This window comes from Lutra lutra, chromosome X, assembly GCF_902655055.1.
Source record: "Lutra lutra chromosome X, mLutLut1.2, whole genome shotgun sequence".
Classification (NCBI taxonomy): domain Eukaryota; kingdom Metazoa; phylum Chordata; class Mammalia; order Carnivora; family Mustelidae; genus Lutra; species Lutra lutra.
The window spans coordinates 40,207,914-40,225,831 of record NC_062296.1 but is presented as its reverse complement, the minus strand read 5'-3'; the positions used below and the strand labels follow the sequence as shown (position 1 = coordinate 40,225,831).

Below are 17,918 nucleotides of genomic sequence, written 5' to 3'. Positions count from 1 at the left end.
ATATGTTATCTTCATATGTAGAGTAAGAAATTTAAGCAAATTTGACCAAGATAACAGAACTTGGGTGAACCCCAGATTTTGACTTAGAGCTGTCTTGCTCTGACTACAGTTTACCTTTTCATCTATACTACATTGTCTCTAGAAGGGTGGAGATGACCTGACAATAACATTTTCCTATGCCAAAGTTTAAAAAAATCCACAAGACCCTATTAGGTACAAATAATCTTTTATAAGGCTAGATGGCAACTTGGAAGGCAGTTGGGAATATCTTGATCTAGCCCAAAGAATGTGTAAAGATTCCAGGCTGTTCTTCAGCAGGGGTTATTTTCTAACTCTTATACACTCTTTAGATTTTACTTCCTAGGGAAAAAAGAAATCAAAGCAGTGTGCTGGAAAAATGAAAATGGTTAAAGCTAATTGCAGATGGACTTTCCCCAAAAATGACATTAGAAAACAAAGTAATTTGTCTTTGAATACAATGAGTGTGTGGGCTCATTTTCCCACCCCCACCACTGCTGTGTGAAAGTGAAGCAGCTCAGTTTTCATTTTCCTTTCCTCTCAAAATGCCCAGAGGGACCATATTTTTGTTTAATAACCTTCAGAATGATTCTTTAGAAATCTGAGGCTATTGGAGTTCGAAGCAATGCGAAAATAATTGTGGATTATTATTGTATGACGATAGTGGCAGCTGGACTATTTTTTTTGTTGTTGTTCAGACTTTCTTCTTCATTTTCCCAGAAACCTTATATCCCAAGGTTTAACTCAGAAGCAAATCTCATATAGGTGATAAACCTTGCCAGACATGGTATGTAATATAATTTCAGACAGACCCTTAACTGTTCTTTGGAAAGACCCTAGGGAGTGAAGCAGACTTATATCTAGATGCCCTAGATAGTATTACTTTTATTTACTCTCTGACAATGTGTGTGGGTAGTTGTACTGGACATAAAGCAAGCATATCTCTTAAATATTTCACCTGTGCACTTAAGTGCCAATTCTTGTGTTTTGTTGTCAAAACTCCTGCTATCATAAAAGAAAAAGATCTGTTACAGTAAGAAACTATTAAATGGATACTCATTCAATTAAATTATTTTACACACACACATGTGCATACATGTACGCAAGTATGTAGAGCTGGGGTTGAGAGTCAACACTGATTCTATCTTTATGTGAATGTTTAGGATGTATTTGTGGAGGGCAGGAGTGGGGGTGAGGGAGAGAAGGGGTTGAAGAGATGTTGTATATACCATAGTGGGAAAAGAGAAAATTTCTCTTAACAATTGTTTACATCATTGGCCTCACAATCATTTTTTCATTGTCTTAACTGACAGGTTCAAAATTTAGATGATAAAATATTTTTGCCTTGATTATTCAGCACTCCCTCACAGTTGTCCCCTACACCTCCTCTTGATGTTTGTATAGCTTTTGGCCACAGTTTGGTTGAACATTTGAGATGTGTGGTAGACAAACTGGAACCATATCTAAAAAGTAGTCTGAGAAAATTCCCAAAAGGCAAAGCCACTTGGCTGAATATTCTTACATACTTGGTTATTGCTATGTCTTTGTCACTCTCTGGAAAATTGTTAAACATTCCTTTCTAGAGAAGTCCAATCTTAGTAGCAAGACTCCCTCATGTTCCCATCAGGCGTGTAGAAAAATTATCTTCCAAACCCAGATCTTATTCTCTGGTCATATGTCACTGAACTCAGAAAATGAGCGGATAATTTCTCCTTTTTATTACTAGAACAAAATGTGTCCTTATTTTACCTAGCTATGTCTCTAAAGAACTGCTTAAGCCTAATTTTCTTGATCCTTGCTCTCACCCCCACCCACCTAGATGGATCTCTTGATTATGGGAAGGGAGACTCTGGAATATTAGCATCAGTCTTTAACTATAAGAAGTAGTTAATAAAATTATTGTAGACCATATTGCCAATGTAAAAGCTTATTATGAATTTTTAATAATGCCTCAGACTCCCTTGTAGTATGCTTTGTTACTAAATGAACACTATTCTTTTAGGACTCTTAGGAAAATCCCTGTCAAATAGAAAAAAAATAAGGACTTTATAATGATATTTAGCAACTTTAAAGGTTTTGCTATATCCTTTTTGCATCTTGGGGAGTTTGTGTGCTTTTCCATTTTTGCAGAATATCTCTAAATATTCTAAATATTCTAAAGATATTTTGCAGAATATCTCACTTTCTGCACTTGGGATCAGTCTTTTAAGGTAGCTATTGGGCTGATAGTTGTGATATTTAAATTGGACACATTAAGATGCTGTTGTGATTTTTTATGGTCATTGACTTAACTCTAGTTATATATTTTGAAAAGTAAAGAGAAGAGCATAAGAAAGTGAAAGTGCTAACTTGTCAGTACTAAGACTTGATGAGAATTTAAATTTTTTTGTTTGTTCACAAATATTTTCTCTGCAGGAATGTAAGCCCAAAATGTGGAGAAGTATAATAATACAGAAGGGAAATGCTCTTCTAATCCAAGAAGTTCAAGAAGAAGACGGAGGAAATTACACTTGTGAACTTAAGTATGAAGGAAAACTTGTAAGACGAACAACTGAATTGAAAGTTACAGGTAAGAATTGGTTCTACCAAATTATGGCAAGTGAAATTTGGAAACAAATGGAGGGTTTTAGAAGGGAAGAGCATGGGGGGGATGAGTGTACCTGGTCATGGGGATTGAGGAGGGCATAGATTTCATGGAGCACTGGGTGTTATATGCAAACAATGAATCTTGGAACACTACATCAAAAACTAATGATATACTGTATGGTGACTAATATAACATAAAAATAAATAATAATTTGTTATGGGAAGAGTTTCCAAAACAAACAGCGAACTTGCAGTGAATTTAGGATTGGCTACAAATCAGATGATTTGAAAGCTCACTGTTAATAAGTTGTACTGATAAATTGTATGTGGAATATGGACAATTGATTTAGGGAACATGAGGCCAACTGCTGCATATCTCTTCACTGCCTTTATGATGTGTTTTTAACTCTTCAAGATATCATTGTTACTAAGCATCTCAGAAAAGATATACTGGAACCACTTTAGAATGTTGATATGTAGAATCTCCTTGTAGGTAATGCCTGCCTCAGAATGAGATTCTACTGGGCTTTTGGAATGATACCCTCTTGGACTGCCTCCAGAATATCATTTATACAAAACTGCTCATAAATGATGTTATTGTGTGCTTCTAATGATTCTTAAATGGAAAAAAATCCCAACAAATAGTATGTATATGTGTATTTTTAAAAAAGATTTTAGTTATTTATTTATTTGACAGAGATCACAAGTAGGCAGAGAGGCAGGCAGAGAGATAGAGAGGAGGAAGCAGGCTTCCCGCTGAGCAGAGAGCCTGATGCAGAGCTCTATCCCAGGACTCTGGGATCATGACCTGAGCTGAAGGCAGAGGCTTTGACTCACTGAGCCACCCAGGTGCCCCATATGTGTATTTTAAATCTGAAGTACAAGTAAAATATAAACTAGTAATTCTACTCATACCAAATGAAGGAGAGAAACTCAGGATATTCTGATCTGGTGGAGAATGTTAGAAAGTAGTTTTCAGTGATATGACAGTACCTAATACCATAAATGTTATCCCTGATGATGGGTATGATGGACCCAAGAAATTTCATGACAAAAGTCTACCTGCTATTGTTCCTGAGAAAACCTTGCCTAATTTTTTTCTTCTTATCTATGTTTTAGATGTATGTGTGTGTGTGTGTAAGTGTTCACACACACATTTTTATTGTAGATAAAATCTGAGCCATAGTAAAATTTGACATTATCCAGACAATCATAATTATGATTTTATTGATTAACTTAAGACTGATGCTCTTGGGCATTACCAGTTTAACTATGTAATATTGACATCAACTAGTTGATTAATTATAACATATTCACACAAATGTTAGAAATACAGATTTCCTTTTATGTTATTTTTGCATATGTTCATCTGACCTTTTTGGGGTAGTATTAAAATCAGTCTACTAGTAATGACATTTGCTGAGTAAGTTCATTGGTGTAACTCATATTTAATTAAGTTTTTGATCACTAAGAGTCAGCAGTTTGTTTTGTCTTTTTCAAAATTCTGAATGTTAGCACAAGGAATAAAAAATATTTTATCAGGGGGCACCTGGATGGCACAGTTGGTTAAGAGTCCAACGCTTGGTTTCAGCTCAGGTCATGATCTCAGGGTTGTAAGATTGAGACCCAAGTCAGGCTCCGTGTTGATTTATGTACGTATACTTTAGTTCATTTTCTATCCTAATACATGACAGTTCTACTTAGTCTGAATTTGTAGAGTAACTTCTGTGGAGGTTTAAATTATTCTTTTAATTAGTATTGCACGCCTTTCCTGTATGAGCTTTCACAATAACTAACCCTGTTGGGCCAAATCATATAGGAAAATCTGCTTTTGGTTGATTTCTGATTTTCTCAATGTGAACTAGACTTACTGTCTCATTCAAGGAGAAGAGTCAATCAGGAAGTTATACATCATTAATAAGTGACCTGACCATGCACAAATCCTTCCAGTATCATCAGTTTGACCACAGTCACACAATCCTTATCAGCTGTTTGCAGAACACCTCCATTAGGAATTATTTACTAAAATTTGTAACATTATAGTGGTTGGCTTGTGTTTAAGTTGGATCAGAATAAAGTTAACACCAAACCTCTTTTATGCTCCCATCTGATGGGTTGTGGTGACAACACATTTAATTTTTTTTGTTTCTTTTTAGATTCTGGAAAAACAGAGCTAGAGCTACTACTTTAGGGCATTTTATGAGGTGTTAATTCACTTTCCCTAAACTTTTCACGTAGTTGAACTATACATTTAAAATTTCACCTCAACTCTACTTCCCAGAGATTTTCAAACTTTAAAGCACATCAGAATCATGTGGAAGAACACGGGTAGAATGAAGATGAGGTTCTTTAAATACAGGTTCCTTCTCTTTCCTCAAGATTCGAATTCAATACATCAGTAACAATGGGAACTTGCCTTTTTTCCCAGGTAATTCTGTTGTATGCCTTCTAAGGATTATGTTTGGAGAAATAGTAACTGAGAGAATAATGCCAAAGAAGTCAATCACAGGTTTGATTTTCTTGTGGGCATGTTAGTTCACATACACACACACCAAACTCATTTTCATAGGCCCCAGATTGTTTTACCTAACTTCCCAAGAGCTGTCAGAAACTATAAATCCTTGGTCACCAAAGGAAATCTGTTAAGGGAATGTGGGGATAAAGCAGCCTCAGCCACTGAAACAGTAATTTTTCATTTGAGTAAAAATATACTGAATATGTATCGCATGCTGGAGAAAAAATAATTCAGAATTATCCTTGGGTCAGTGGTCATTATTCTGATAAGAAGATACCAAGTTTATGTATTTATTAATATACTTCAAATGTTATGTTTGATGTAGAAACAAAATGGTCTCTTGGTATACCAGTTCAAGAGGTTGTTTTGTGAAGATTTATTTTTAATTTGTACTTTTCTAGAGGTTTTATTTATTTATTTGAGAGATAAAGGGAGGGAAAACATGAGCAGGGGGAGGGGCAGAGGGAGAAGCAGGCTCCCCTCCAAGGGAGCCTGATGTATGGTTCCATCCCAGGATCCTGAGATCGTGACCTGAGCATAAGGCAGATTTTTAACTGACTTGAGCCACCCAGTTGCCCCTAATTTGTACTTTTATGTAAGCTACATTGTGATTTGTGTCAGTATTACAAAGCGATTAAACAGTTTATCCTCTCATAATTCAAAATATAAAGCTGGTATTATTTAAAACATAACCCCCTCATACTTGTTTTCAGTTTAGCAATATGCAGGTATGGAATAGGAATTTCAATATAAAATAATAGGATTGGCTAATTACAAAATTATGTAGAGTGTGATTCTTTAAAATTATATATTGTAAGTATGCAAAATATAAAAGTTTATCAAAATTTTAAGAGTTTTGGGACGCCTGGGTGGCTCAGTTGGTTAAGCAGCTGCCTTTGGCTCAGGTCATGATCCCAGCGTCCTGGGATCGAGTCCCACATCGGGCTCCTTGCTCCGGAGGGAGCCTGCTTCTCCCTCTGCCTCTGCCTGCCATTCTGTCTGCCTGTGCTCTCTCTCTCTCCCTCTCTCTCTCTGATAAATAAATAAAATCTTAAAAAAAATTTTAAGAGTTTTTTTCTGTTTTTTAAAATTTATAAGTCTGAGAAATACTTCTTCAGTAAAGCAAGTGTTTTTTTTTTTTTTAAGTGTATAGGTGCTACTTGTTTTAAATAGATCAGTTACAAAAAGATCCAGATATTCAAGACTGATGAAAGAAGGTAATCATTGGTTTTATGAAATGATTTTTTTCCATATAAAAGAATTCATTGTAAGATTTCTTTAAATAGCCAGCTTTCCTGCTGCATTAAAATAGGATTTGATTTAAATGCAACTTTTCTGGAACACTTTTAGTATATAAATTATTTCAGGCTTTTGTGATGTCATGGACATTTCCTTTTATTTCTTTGGAGGGTACAGATGAATAGGGAAGGGTATAACAACAAATAGACATGTACATTAGTGTGTTTAGGTCGTTTGTCAAAGACACCAACAGCTAACAATTTTATTTCCCACAGCATATTTTAGGTAGCTGTTTGTTATTTTAGAGATATTTTCCCTTTATTCTCACATTGAATTTTGTGCAGATGGCTAGTTGAAGTGGTAAGAAGAGAAGCGAGTGTTGATTATATGATAGTGAGAATGTAGAACAGGTGATAATGGAAGAAGATGAGGAGTGGAAGAGGATAGGAAAGATAAGGTAATAGGGTCTCCTGGGATTAGAGGAGAATGTCTGCCTTGGGAAGGTCAAAGGCATATATAAATTATAGGGGCTTCCTAAAATGAACACCAGCAGGAAACCAGCGCTAATTAACTGTATTTGGAAAATAATTCACCATTCACCTGACAAATCATTCACAAATGCATGATTTTATTCAGCTTTTTAGAAATGCACTTGGTTGCTTAGGAAAAAAAAAAAACAAAACACCAACCTGTTCTTTGGTGACTATGCAAATAATACCAGTCCTCCTGATTATTATAAACAGCTCTAGAGTTCCAGATTTGGGATTCTTTACATGTTAGGATAATCTTTTAATCCATTTGTGTCTAAATGCTCTGGCTAGAAAGAGAGGTTTATTCTATGGATATATTTCAAGGATTTGCTTCTAGGTTACTATTAAGCAATGGTAGCACACAATCTGGATACACAAAGCTTGGTAAAATTACAGAGTAGAAATTGGGATCAGTTTTTGGTGAAGATGTTCAAATGCATGGCTTCAGTAAGTGCTTTTAATTTCAATTCGCCAAGTTATAACTAACTGTAGTGCATTGTTGTCTGTGTCCTTGAGACTGCATAGTTTATTAGAATAACCTTCCTCTGGTGTAGAGAATGGCTGCTATTTACACACAGAGGGAGCAATTTCACATCAGGCTTGAAGTCAGGGTTTTGTTGGCCCTGGCTATTTATTTATGAGTCTACTGTTAATGCTGAGACATTGAGGTGAAAGTGGGTTTAGGAGAAACAGGGAAATGTGGAGATATGGTGGAGAGTTGGGGGAAGAAACAGAATGGAGATTCTGACTGAGTAATGATAGTATAATAGGAGAAGTGATCTGTAAGCCAACAACTACATGATAATCATAATAGGGGGACCCAGAGATCTAATATCTATTGAGAGCTCACTTTGTGGCAGACATTATGCTTAGTGTTTTTCATTCATTTTTTTCATTTAATCTTCAGAACAACCATATGAGGGTAGATACTATTACTGTCCCCATTTTATTGAGGAAGAAAACTTAGGTGAAGTGACGTGCCTTCAGTCATATATTTTGTAATTGACAGAGCATGGATATGAATCTAGGTCTTTCTGACTCTTAAATATAACTTTTTAACCACCACCAAGAACAAACCATATATTGCCAGATATATATTACATACATTGAAAAATATATCAAAATATTGATCATAATGTTCATTATTCCACTATAATTTCCTTTCTAGACATTAACTATTCAAAATTTCTTGTTGGGATTTAGATACCACTAAAAAGGATGCACTTGACATTTTGGAGCCTAGTCCTTATAGATCTCAGTGAGTACCTTAGAGTAGATCAATAGGAATGGGACACAGAATTAAATTTAAACTTAGGATGGTGCCAGGAAACAGGAAACAAGAAAAAGTAAGGTTCCAAGAAAAGCAAGAATGTACAGAAGATGAAATTTGCCAAGCTTCATATTTTGGTGTCAAATGGCACTATTAATATGAAAATCCATATTGAGAAAAAAATGGATTCCAGTAAGGTTCATAGCAGTTATCATAATGATTTTTTTTAAGATTTTATTTATTTATTTGACAGAGAGATCACAAGTAGGCAGAGAGGCAAGCAGAGAGAGAGGGAAGCAGGCTCCCCACTGAGCAGAGAACCCAATGCAGGGCTCGATCCCAGGACGCTGAGATCATGACCTGAGCCAAAGGCAGAGGCTTTAACCCACTGAGCCACCCAGGTGCCCTATCATAATGATTTTAAGCTAACAGAAGTGAAGCAATGGAGAACAGTCTAGCTAAACAATGTGATTCAATTGGTAAAGAGGAGTCAACACATAAAACAGTGCCTACTCTGTGCAACAAGGAACATAGGATTCAGGTTTCTTAATGTGATTCCGAAATCAGACAGGTGGACAGAATTATGTTCCCTTTGGAACCTGAGAATTTTTTTTTATTTTTTTCATTAGAACAAATAGTGTTTTAAACAGTTTCTAAACTTTTCCAATTCTAAGAAATGTTAATAGTTATTTCTGGAAGAGAGGAAGGAAAGGAGAGGAGGGGGTGGAGAAAGGTTCTGTGGCAATGTGTTTATCTGCCAGGTCAAAGTTAAACAGGTCTCTTTTTTGCAAGGCATTTTAGGGCATCTTAGTGTATATCATATTCTAACATGTATTACAGTTTTCTGAAAGGAGGATGAAATATAATAGTTTAGGACATTTCCTAAACATGTATGATCACATAACATAATCCACCCCCAGTAGACTAAACTATGGCTCAGAGTTTAAACCATTTGCCCTAGGGTGGCAGCTGGTGAATGGCATGGCTCTGACTAGAACCCCCATCTTCTTATTACTAATATACTGTTTTTTTCTATCATATCCCATTATTACTCTGTCCTTAGCCCCTTAATCCTGGGTTCTGGGCCAGAAAAAGGAGATGTATCCCCAGAAAGACTCTAAAATTGGAGACTTCAGATCTCAGGTCTGTGGATCCCTGAAAAAACCTAGTATATAAAATATTCATTTGCTAACCCATGGTTTTGGCTTAAAGAAGAGATAGCTGTGATTCTATTCCTTCTATAAAAGGAAAAGCATTTACTGCTGATGACTGAATCTAAACCAGCAAAAGGGTAATGCCCTAATCAATAGTCAAATGCTTCTAGAAGCCAGGTGAATCAGGTACCTGAATGGGTGTGTAAGTAACATGGAGAGGCAAGCTGGAGAACACTAGCAGTATTGACTTAGCCCTAGCTGTCACCATGTGAACTTAAGGATCCAGTACTATTAGGCCCTTTAATTTTTGAAGAGATTGTAGAAGTCTGGATTTTTATGCGGAGATCTGTGGTTTATTCATCATTGTGTGGACTAAGTAAAACATGCCTATATGCTGAATTCAGTTTGGAAATTGTCTTTTTGTGGCCTTTCCTTAAAGAGTTTGGTTCAATAGCACTTAGAAACAAGTGAACAACAAGTGTGGCTGGCTCAGAATTTCCTCCACTACTTCCACCCCCAGCAGTGAGCAGGGGAAAAAAACAAAAACAAAAACAAACAAACAAAAAACGTAAGTGTCCTGGAGAGCAGTTAATAGACAAACTAAGAACAGCACTCAGAAGCCATCCTAATCACACCACCCAACAGACTGGTCAATCCAAGCAGAGAGTGAAGGGCGCAATTTATGGATGTAATACTACAGGAGGGGTATTGGTGAATTTATCACCTTACAGAGAAGAACAATTTAAATGATGAAGCAAGTTGGTCTCGAATATTACAGATAAATGAAAAGCCCTGGGGATAAAGTGCCTACCTTGAAACTGCCCCAAAGCAATGCAATGTGAAGCAGTGAGGGAAAAAAAATCATTAGCATATGTTCTCTCTCCTTCATGTTCTGAGCAACCAGTTAACATGATCTGAATGTCTGTGTCCTGATTATCATGTGAGAATGTATCTTGTTTATACCTTTCGTGTGACTTAATGAGGAAAGCCCTCAGCATTCAATAGTTCTTTGCCACATTAAGGAAACTTTCACATGACTGACTGTGCATTTCATAATTGACTGTTCTTTTGCACAGTTGCAGGTGCAAAAATCTCGTGACCAAAACCGGCTGGTAGCAGCTCCTTTGCCTTTCCTCCTAGGACTCCCTCTCCCTTCTTGGGTGACCCTGGCCTTTCCTAGCATACCCAGCCCACTGTGAATGACATCTTTGTCCCTTCTCTGACTCTTTTAAATGTCCTAATGTCCTGTCTTTTCTGTAGCCCATCTCCTCAGATCCTTGTTTTCTGCTGGGTCTAATCTAGTTCCTCAAAGAGATAAAGAATTCCTAACCGATAATGGCCCAAAATGTTTCCCTTTACAGCTAACATATTTGCAGTTTAATAGATATTTCAATTCTGTAACTCATAGGCATGACTAATGGTGGGAATTTCTGGCAGCTTTGCAGTGCCTGTGGGGGGCCTTTCCCAGAGTGTCACAATTCATACCCTGCAGGTGGCTGCTTGCTCCCTCTAGAAACAAGGTCAACTCTACTCATGACCTTGGGTGACTAGGAGAAAAGAAAAAAAAAAGCCTGCTTAGAGTTAGTGGGAAGGAAGGCCTTGAGAATCAGTCTAAGGAGTGATTTTTCCCCTCTTCCTTTACTGCCTCTGTTGTTTTGTCTTTCCCCTTTTCCCCCTATTTCTCTCCTCCTGCCTCACCCTATGATATAGGGCTATCAACCCTGTTGGTGACAGACAAGGTCAAAGATATTTCCTGTCTCTGTCTTGGAAAATGTTTGCATGTTTCTATGCCTTATAGGGAGACAAAAAATATATATATTACTAATTGTCCCATTAGCAGAAAGCTGGTCTTGTTTCTCTGCAAAGTTTCTCTGGACTATAAGAACATTTATTCCTGTGGGTTTGTTTCATAAGTAGCCGTACAGGAGACCAGCTTGGAGGGCTGAGGGTGAGCAAGTTAGAGCACATGGCAGCAGGATATGGCAAACGTGCCCAATCCAGGTCAGTTCTGCTCCAGTGGCTCTCTTCCATCACCTGAGGTGATCATTGACTCCTTGGCTGACTCCTCTGACTTGAGTTAGGGGTAGGGGAGGGGATTCTTGGGAAGGAATTACAGTGTGACTTCTAGGTGTATAGACCTCTAAGAGTCATGGACACAGGTTTTCCTAGGTCTGTTATGTTCATTTGTGAAATTCTCAGCTACCTTGCTCTCCTCCAACCTGAAAGTAGTGGTTTGAGCAAGCTAAGACTATTCTCTCAAGCCAGTCTTCTAGAGGATGAAAATGAGGAGTTTGATATGGTGGGAGATTAGCCATGAGCCAGATCCAACAGAATGGAACAGATGCTCAGAAGACCACCATTTATTGGGTCAGGTATTGTATTGTACAATCAATGTTCACAATAACCTTGAAAGTTAGGAGATATTTATTTTATAAGGGAAGAAAGGGAGACTCAGAGGAGATAAGTTACTTGTCTATTATCACACAGATAGTAAGTGGTAGAATTAGGATTCAAACCCACATTTGTTCCAAAACCTTGCTCTTAAAGCAACCAGCTAAAAACTAACTACGTGGCTTCTGCACAGAACAAAGCTCACCAAATGCCACTAGTTCCTTTTCTTCCTGCTTTCTTGCCTGCTTCATGCTCTTTCACTCCCCTTTGCTAAGATATATTTGTACTTCGGTACTTCTTCCATGAAACCTTCACAGATTAATCTCATTTACAGTTACGAGTTTCTTTCTCCTAAATTCCCTTGGCAATTTTACAAAAGTTTTTACCACGCTGTTTGACACTAATTTATAATTAATTATCTTGAAGTACTTGGTGTAGGTTTTGTCTCACCAATTAGACTAATGTCCTCCATATTCCATTGTTTCCCATACAAAGGTTTACCTTGACATTTAGATATACAATTATGGTACTAGGAGGGAAACACTAAGTTTTCCCATATATGATCTCATTTAAGCATGTGAAAATCCTGAGTGGTAGTGTCACTTTAGCCCCACTTTACCAATGTTGAAGTTGAAATTCAGAGAAGTTAAGTAATTTTTCTCAGTGTCCTACTGTAACTAAATAATAGCACTGGAGTGAAGGTTCAGGTGGTGATGGTTGTTTTCTCAAAGCCTGAGCCCCTTCCACTAGTAAATCCTTATAGAACTATATATTATTTGGAGTACTATAATCGGATTTGACTATAACAAATTTTCTTATGTGGAGGTGGATAAGATCTTTTTTTTTTCATTTTATAATTTTTTTTATTTTTTTATAAACATATATTTTTATCCCCAGGGGTACAGGTCTGCGAATCGCCAGGTTTACACACTTCACAGCACTCACCATAGCACATACCCTCCCCAAAATCCATAACCCCACCCCCCTCTCCCAACCCCCTCCCTGGATAAGATCTTTTGCTGAGAAAAATATCTAGAGGAAGTCATTTCTAAGAAGTTTTAGCTAGACAAAGAATTTGATTCGTAGAGAAGACCTGTGGAAAACTGAAAACTTGATTTGCTTCCTTGGACCTTGCTTCAGAATCAGAAAAACATGACTCAAGTATAATAGTAGCTATGTGACTTTGAGAAAAAATAATTTATTCTTCTGAACTTGAGTTTTTCCCCATGCAAAATAAGGACATGTTAGTGTGTTCAGTGAAGAAAATATATGAAAATCACTTAGAATGGTGTTTGGGAATTAGTAAGTATTTAAAAAATGATATTAATTATTATGATTAGCATCATTTTCATCATTATTATAACTGGAAGTTTTGCAAAGATGACCACACAGCCATTTTACCACAAGAAAGCAGTCTAACAAATGGTTTAAGACAAATTGCTATTTTTTTAAAGATTTTATTTATTTATTTGACAGAGAGAGATCACAAGTAGATGGAGAGGCAGGCAGAGAGAGAGAGAGGGAAGCAGGATCTCCGCTGAGCAGAGAACCCGATGTGGGACTCGATCCCAGGACCCTGAGATCATGACCTGAGCCGAAGGCAGCGGCTTAACCCACTGAGCCACCCAGGCGCCCCAAATTGCTATTTTTAATAGGGCGCTTCATTTACAGGGGATGAATTTAAAAAAAAAAAAATTAAGGAGTTAACCAGGGGCTATGACAAACTCAAGCCACAAGGCTACATTCATAGGTATTTGAGACAGCTGTTGTGTTCTGGATTTTTCAATTTTTTGAGGGAGGCTTGGATGGCTATGTATTTCCCCCTTAGGACTGCCTTTGCTGTATTCCATAGGTTTTGGACCAAAGGATCTTCATTCTCATTGGTTTCCATGAATTGTTTCAGTTCTTCTTTGATCTCGTGGTTGATCCAAGCATTCTTTTTTTTTTAAAAATTTATTTGACAGACAGATCACAAGTAGGCAGAGAGGCAGGCAGACAGAGGAGGAGGAGGCAGGCTCCCTGCTGAGCAGAGAGCCCGATGCGGGACTCAATCCGAGGACCCTGGGATCATGACCTGAGCCGAAGGCAGAGGCTTTAACCACTGAGCCACACAGGCACCCCCTGATCCAAGCATTCTTAAGCAAGGTGGTCTTTAGCTTCCAGGTGTTTGAGTTCCTTCCAAACTTTTCCTTGTGATTGAGCTCCAGTTTCAAAGCATTGTGATCTGAGAATGTGCAGGGAATAATCTCAGTCTTTTGGTATCGGTTGAGTCCTGATTTGTGACCCAGTATGTGGTCTATTCTTGAGAAGGTTCCATGTACACTTGAGAAGAATGAGTATTCTGTTGTTTTAGGGTGGAATGTTCTGTATATATCTATGAGGTCCATCTGGTCCAATGTGTCATTCAATGCTCTTGTTTCTTTATTGATTTTCTGCTTCAATGATCTGTCTATTTCTGAGAGAGGCATGTTAAGATCTCCTACTATTAATGTATTCATATCAATATGACTCTTTATCTTGATTAACAGTTTTCTTATGTAATTGGCTCCTCCCATATTGTGAGCATAGGTATTTACAATTGTTAGATCATCTTGGTGGATAGTCCCTTTAAGAATGATGTAGTGTCCTTCTGTATCTCTGACTACAGTCTTTAGTTTAAAATCTAATTTGTCTGGGGGCACCTGGGTGGCTCAGTGGGTTAAAGCCTCTGCCTTCGGCTCAGGTCATGATCCCAGGGTCCTGGGATCGAGCCCCGCATTGGGCTCTCTGCTCGGCAGGGAGCCTGCTTCCTCCTCTCTCTCTCTCTCTGCCTGCCTCTCTGCCTACTTGTGATCTCTGTCTGTCAAATAAATAAATAAAAAAAATAAAAAAAAATCTAATTTGTCTGATATGAGAATTGCTACCCCGGCCTTCTTTTGAGGCCCATTGGCATGAAAAATGCTTCTCCATCCCTTCACTTTCAGTCTGGGTGTATCTTTAGGTTCAAAATGGGTCTCTTGTAGACAACATATGCATGGGTCCTGTCGTTTTATACAATCTGCAACCCTGTGTCATTTTATGGGCGCATTTAGGCCATTCACATTGAGAGTGATTATTGATAGATAACGTTTTTATTGACATTGTGTTATCTTTGAAGTCTTTCTTTCTGTAGATTGTCTCTATATTTCTGTTCAATGCTATTCTTAGGATTTTTCCATAGGTATTTAAGGCCAAACTTTTTCATTCAAGGAGATGCAATCACGTGGAATAATTTGTCAATTAAGATGGTCAGAGAAAATATTGTTGTTTATATAAATGAGCTTTTGCAGCCAGCAAGACATTTTAATGATGTGTGAGCCAAGAACAAAGGCTGCTGAGACAAAGCTGAGGTGGAATTGAATCCCGAGAACTAGCATGTTAAGGAAAGTGGCCTTTTCCTGTCTAGCAATTCCTTATGTCATTATGATTCATCACTGGTGGTTTATAAAAGCAGTTAAATTGCCTCCTTTGGCTGTCAAATAGGAAAATAATTCATCAGTTCAAGTCTATAAATCATTTCTTGGTACTGGGCGTACTTTATATAGCTAGAAATCTCTTCGTGATTTGACACTATGCTCCTGTGGGGATCCTGAGGAGTAACTGGGAAGCACTAGATACAGAAGCCCAAGTGATGAGCTGCATATTCATGCTTTGATTCTGTCTGACTGGTTAGGAAGAACACCCCACTTGTGTATCTGGCATATAGTAGTCATTTAATACATATGTTGAATGAGTGAATTTAAATCTTTGTTGTGTTTTGAATCCTTTGCTTCAGAGCCCACCTAGACTGTCTGATAACTCTTTCCACTGCATTCTGTGAAAATGAGATTAAAAAGGTAGTGATAATTATGTTCAGAAGATAGTGGGCCAATACCCTGACTTGTTTGCTCAGTTTTTATGGTCAGGGCATCATAGCTTCACTATAAACTCTGGTATGAAAGTTACATGAGAAATAATTGCGCTTTCACTTTTCTTAAAGAAAGCCTTTTAAAATCATAATCCAATCACCTAGCCCCCCTTGCTCTTAAGATCAAACACCTGGTAGTATCTATATCCTCATTTTTTAGAGGAGCAGTGAGGAACAGAGGAAGAGGGAGAGAGAGAATCTTAAGCAGAGCCCAACACAGGGCTTGATCTCACAACCTTGAGATCATGACCTGAGCTGAAATCAAGAGTCAGACGCTTAACTGACTGATCCATGCAGGCACCCTTATATCCTCATATTTTTGGCAGTAAAATTATCTTCATGATACTAATTAGTTTACCTCCTGTCTCTATATGAAGTAAAAGGTATAAAGAACATTTTAAGACAAGTGAATAACTATTTATCTAATTCTGTAATTATCAGCCCTAGATCCACAATTAGTATATTTGATATTCTCTTCACATTCATCAAATACTCATTGGGCTTGACGAATAGAAGTGAACTTTATTCTAAGAGTTAAAAGAGTTAATAAGTTAGCTTTTGCCTTAAGAGATATGGTTCTGCTCTAATTGAGCTTGTTAGTATAATGAAGGGTAGGGAAAACATAGAGATTAAACAAATAAGCACATGAGTAAGTATATAATTAGTAATTGCAATAAGTGATAAAAGGGGAAATAACAGAGACTGAAAAGTAGATCATTGGCAAATCTACTTGAAGCAAAATAACATTGAGATGGGACCCCGAAGTTTAAGAAAAAGTCATCTAGGTGAAGAGTGGGGAAAAAAAAATCTCAGAGGAAATAGCATGTTTTAGCTTTGCGGTGTAAAGATCCTTGTAAGTTTAGGGAACAGAAAGAGAGCAGTGTGGTTAGATCACAGGGAGTAGTGGGAGGAGTGAGGTAAAATGAGATTTGGAAGGTAGGCAAGAGCTAGATAACACAGTGCCTTAGAAGGTTTTGGTCTTTATCCTAAGAGCAGGAGGATGTCACTGAATAATTTTCAGTAGGAAAATGTCACATTCCTTCTGACTTAAAACATTTAAATAAAAAATCTTCCTCTGGATGGCCCATGGAGAATAGATGGAAGGAGGTAGAGAGACAAGTTAGGAAGCTATTGGAGCATTTCTGAGAAAGATGATGGTGGCTTGAACTAGAGTGGTAGTAATAGAGATAGAAAAATGTAGACAGATTCAAGAGATACTGTAGAGACAGAAATGATTGGACTTTCTCATGATGATTCCTAGATTTTTGGTTTTAGTAATAGAGTAGGCAATAGTGATATTTACTAAAATGGGGAAGACTAAGGGAGGCAAGATTTTGTGGCAAGATTCAAGACTTCTGTTTTGGCCATGTTTTATTTGAGATACCCATTAGACATCCTAGAGGACATGTAGAGTAGGCAGTTGGATATATGAGTCTGGCATTCAGAGAGAAGTCAGCAATAGAAATATAAATTTTGGATCTATCTGCATGGTATGCATAGTAGGCTACAATGAAGTATTTAATTGTGTGGGGCAACTGATATTACTATAGGGGATCAGTACAAACTGCAGCTTCTAGGCCTTATATTACATATTTTCTGCAGAGAACTATGACAGTGTAAGAAAGCTACTTGTCATGATTTTCCCAAACCTCATCAAGTTGTTAAATATCATATATGGTATTTGTACCTGTATTTTTGCTGATATGTGGAGATGACATCCTGCATTTAGCTGACATTTGAATCTCTCAGAGCTAGAGGAATATGACTAATGACATACTAGATATAGTCACTATTATATATGTCAGGTACCTTATTAGTCCCTTTAAATAAATTTATTTCTAATCATTACCACAACTCCAAAAAGAACAGGCCCCAATTTATAGATGAAGAAACTCAAGCTCTAGTTACATGACTTGCCCAAGGCAGGTATGCTGGTCTTGTCCCCATTCCAATCCCACACTTTGGGAAAAGTGACTCTAAATTTCTTTTCAAGATTCTTCCAATTTCCTAAGCCTTTTAAAACTGAAGGAGGAAAGATTGAGACATGCAAACTTGCTGCTAATCTCCTCAATTTTGAATAAAAGCCTGCTAAGTTAGATTGTTGCAAGGGCCCTTATATTAGACTTCTGGTACATACATATAGCCTGCTGTTCTGTACCCTTGTTTTCCAGTCATTATTCCTCCCACTCAGGTTTATTGAGATAAAACTGACGGTTAAGCTCACTGGTTATTCTGAAGCTGACTGCCTGCCTAGACCAGTAGGTGTCTTTGTACCCTCTGGATACCTTGT

At 37.5% G+C, this 17,918-nt stretch overlaps 1 protein-coding gene across 3 annotated transcripts in view; it reads left to right on the top strand.

The window, feature by feature from the left end:
- The window catches only part of IL1RAPL2 (interleukin 1 receptor accessory protein like 2), a 1,206,855-nt gene that overhangs the window by 624,437 nt on the left and 564,500 nt on the right, over positions 1 to 17,918 (top strand). For all 3 annotated transcript variants that reach the window (XM_047716403.1, XM_047716406.1, XM_047716404.1), the window contains exon 4: positions 2,434 to 2,587. In XM_047716403.1, coding sequence (XP_047572359.1) covers positions 2,434 to 2,587 — 154 coding nt within the window. The remainder of the gene's footprint in view (positions 1 to 2,433; positions 2,588 to 17,918) is intronic.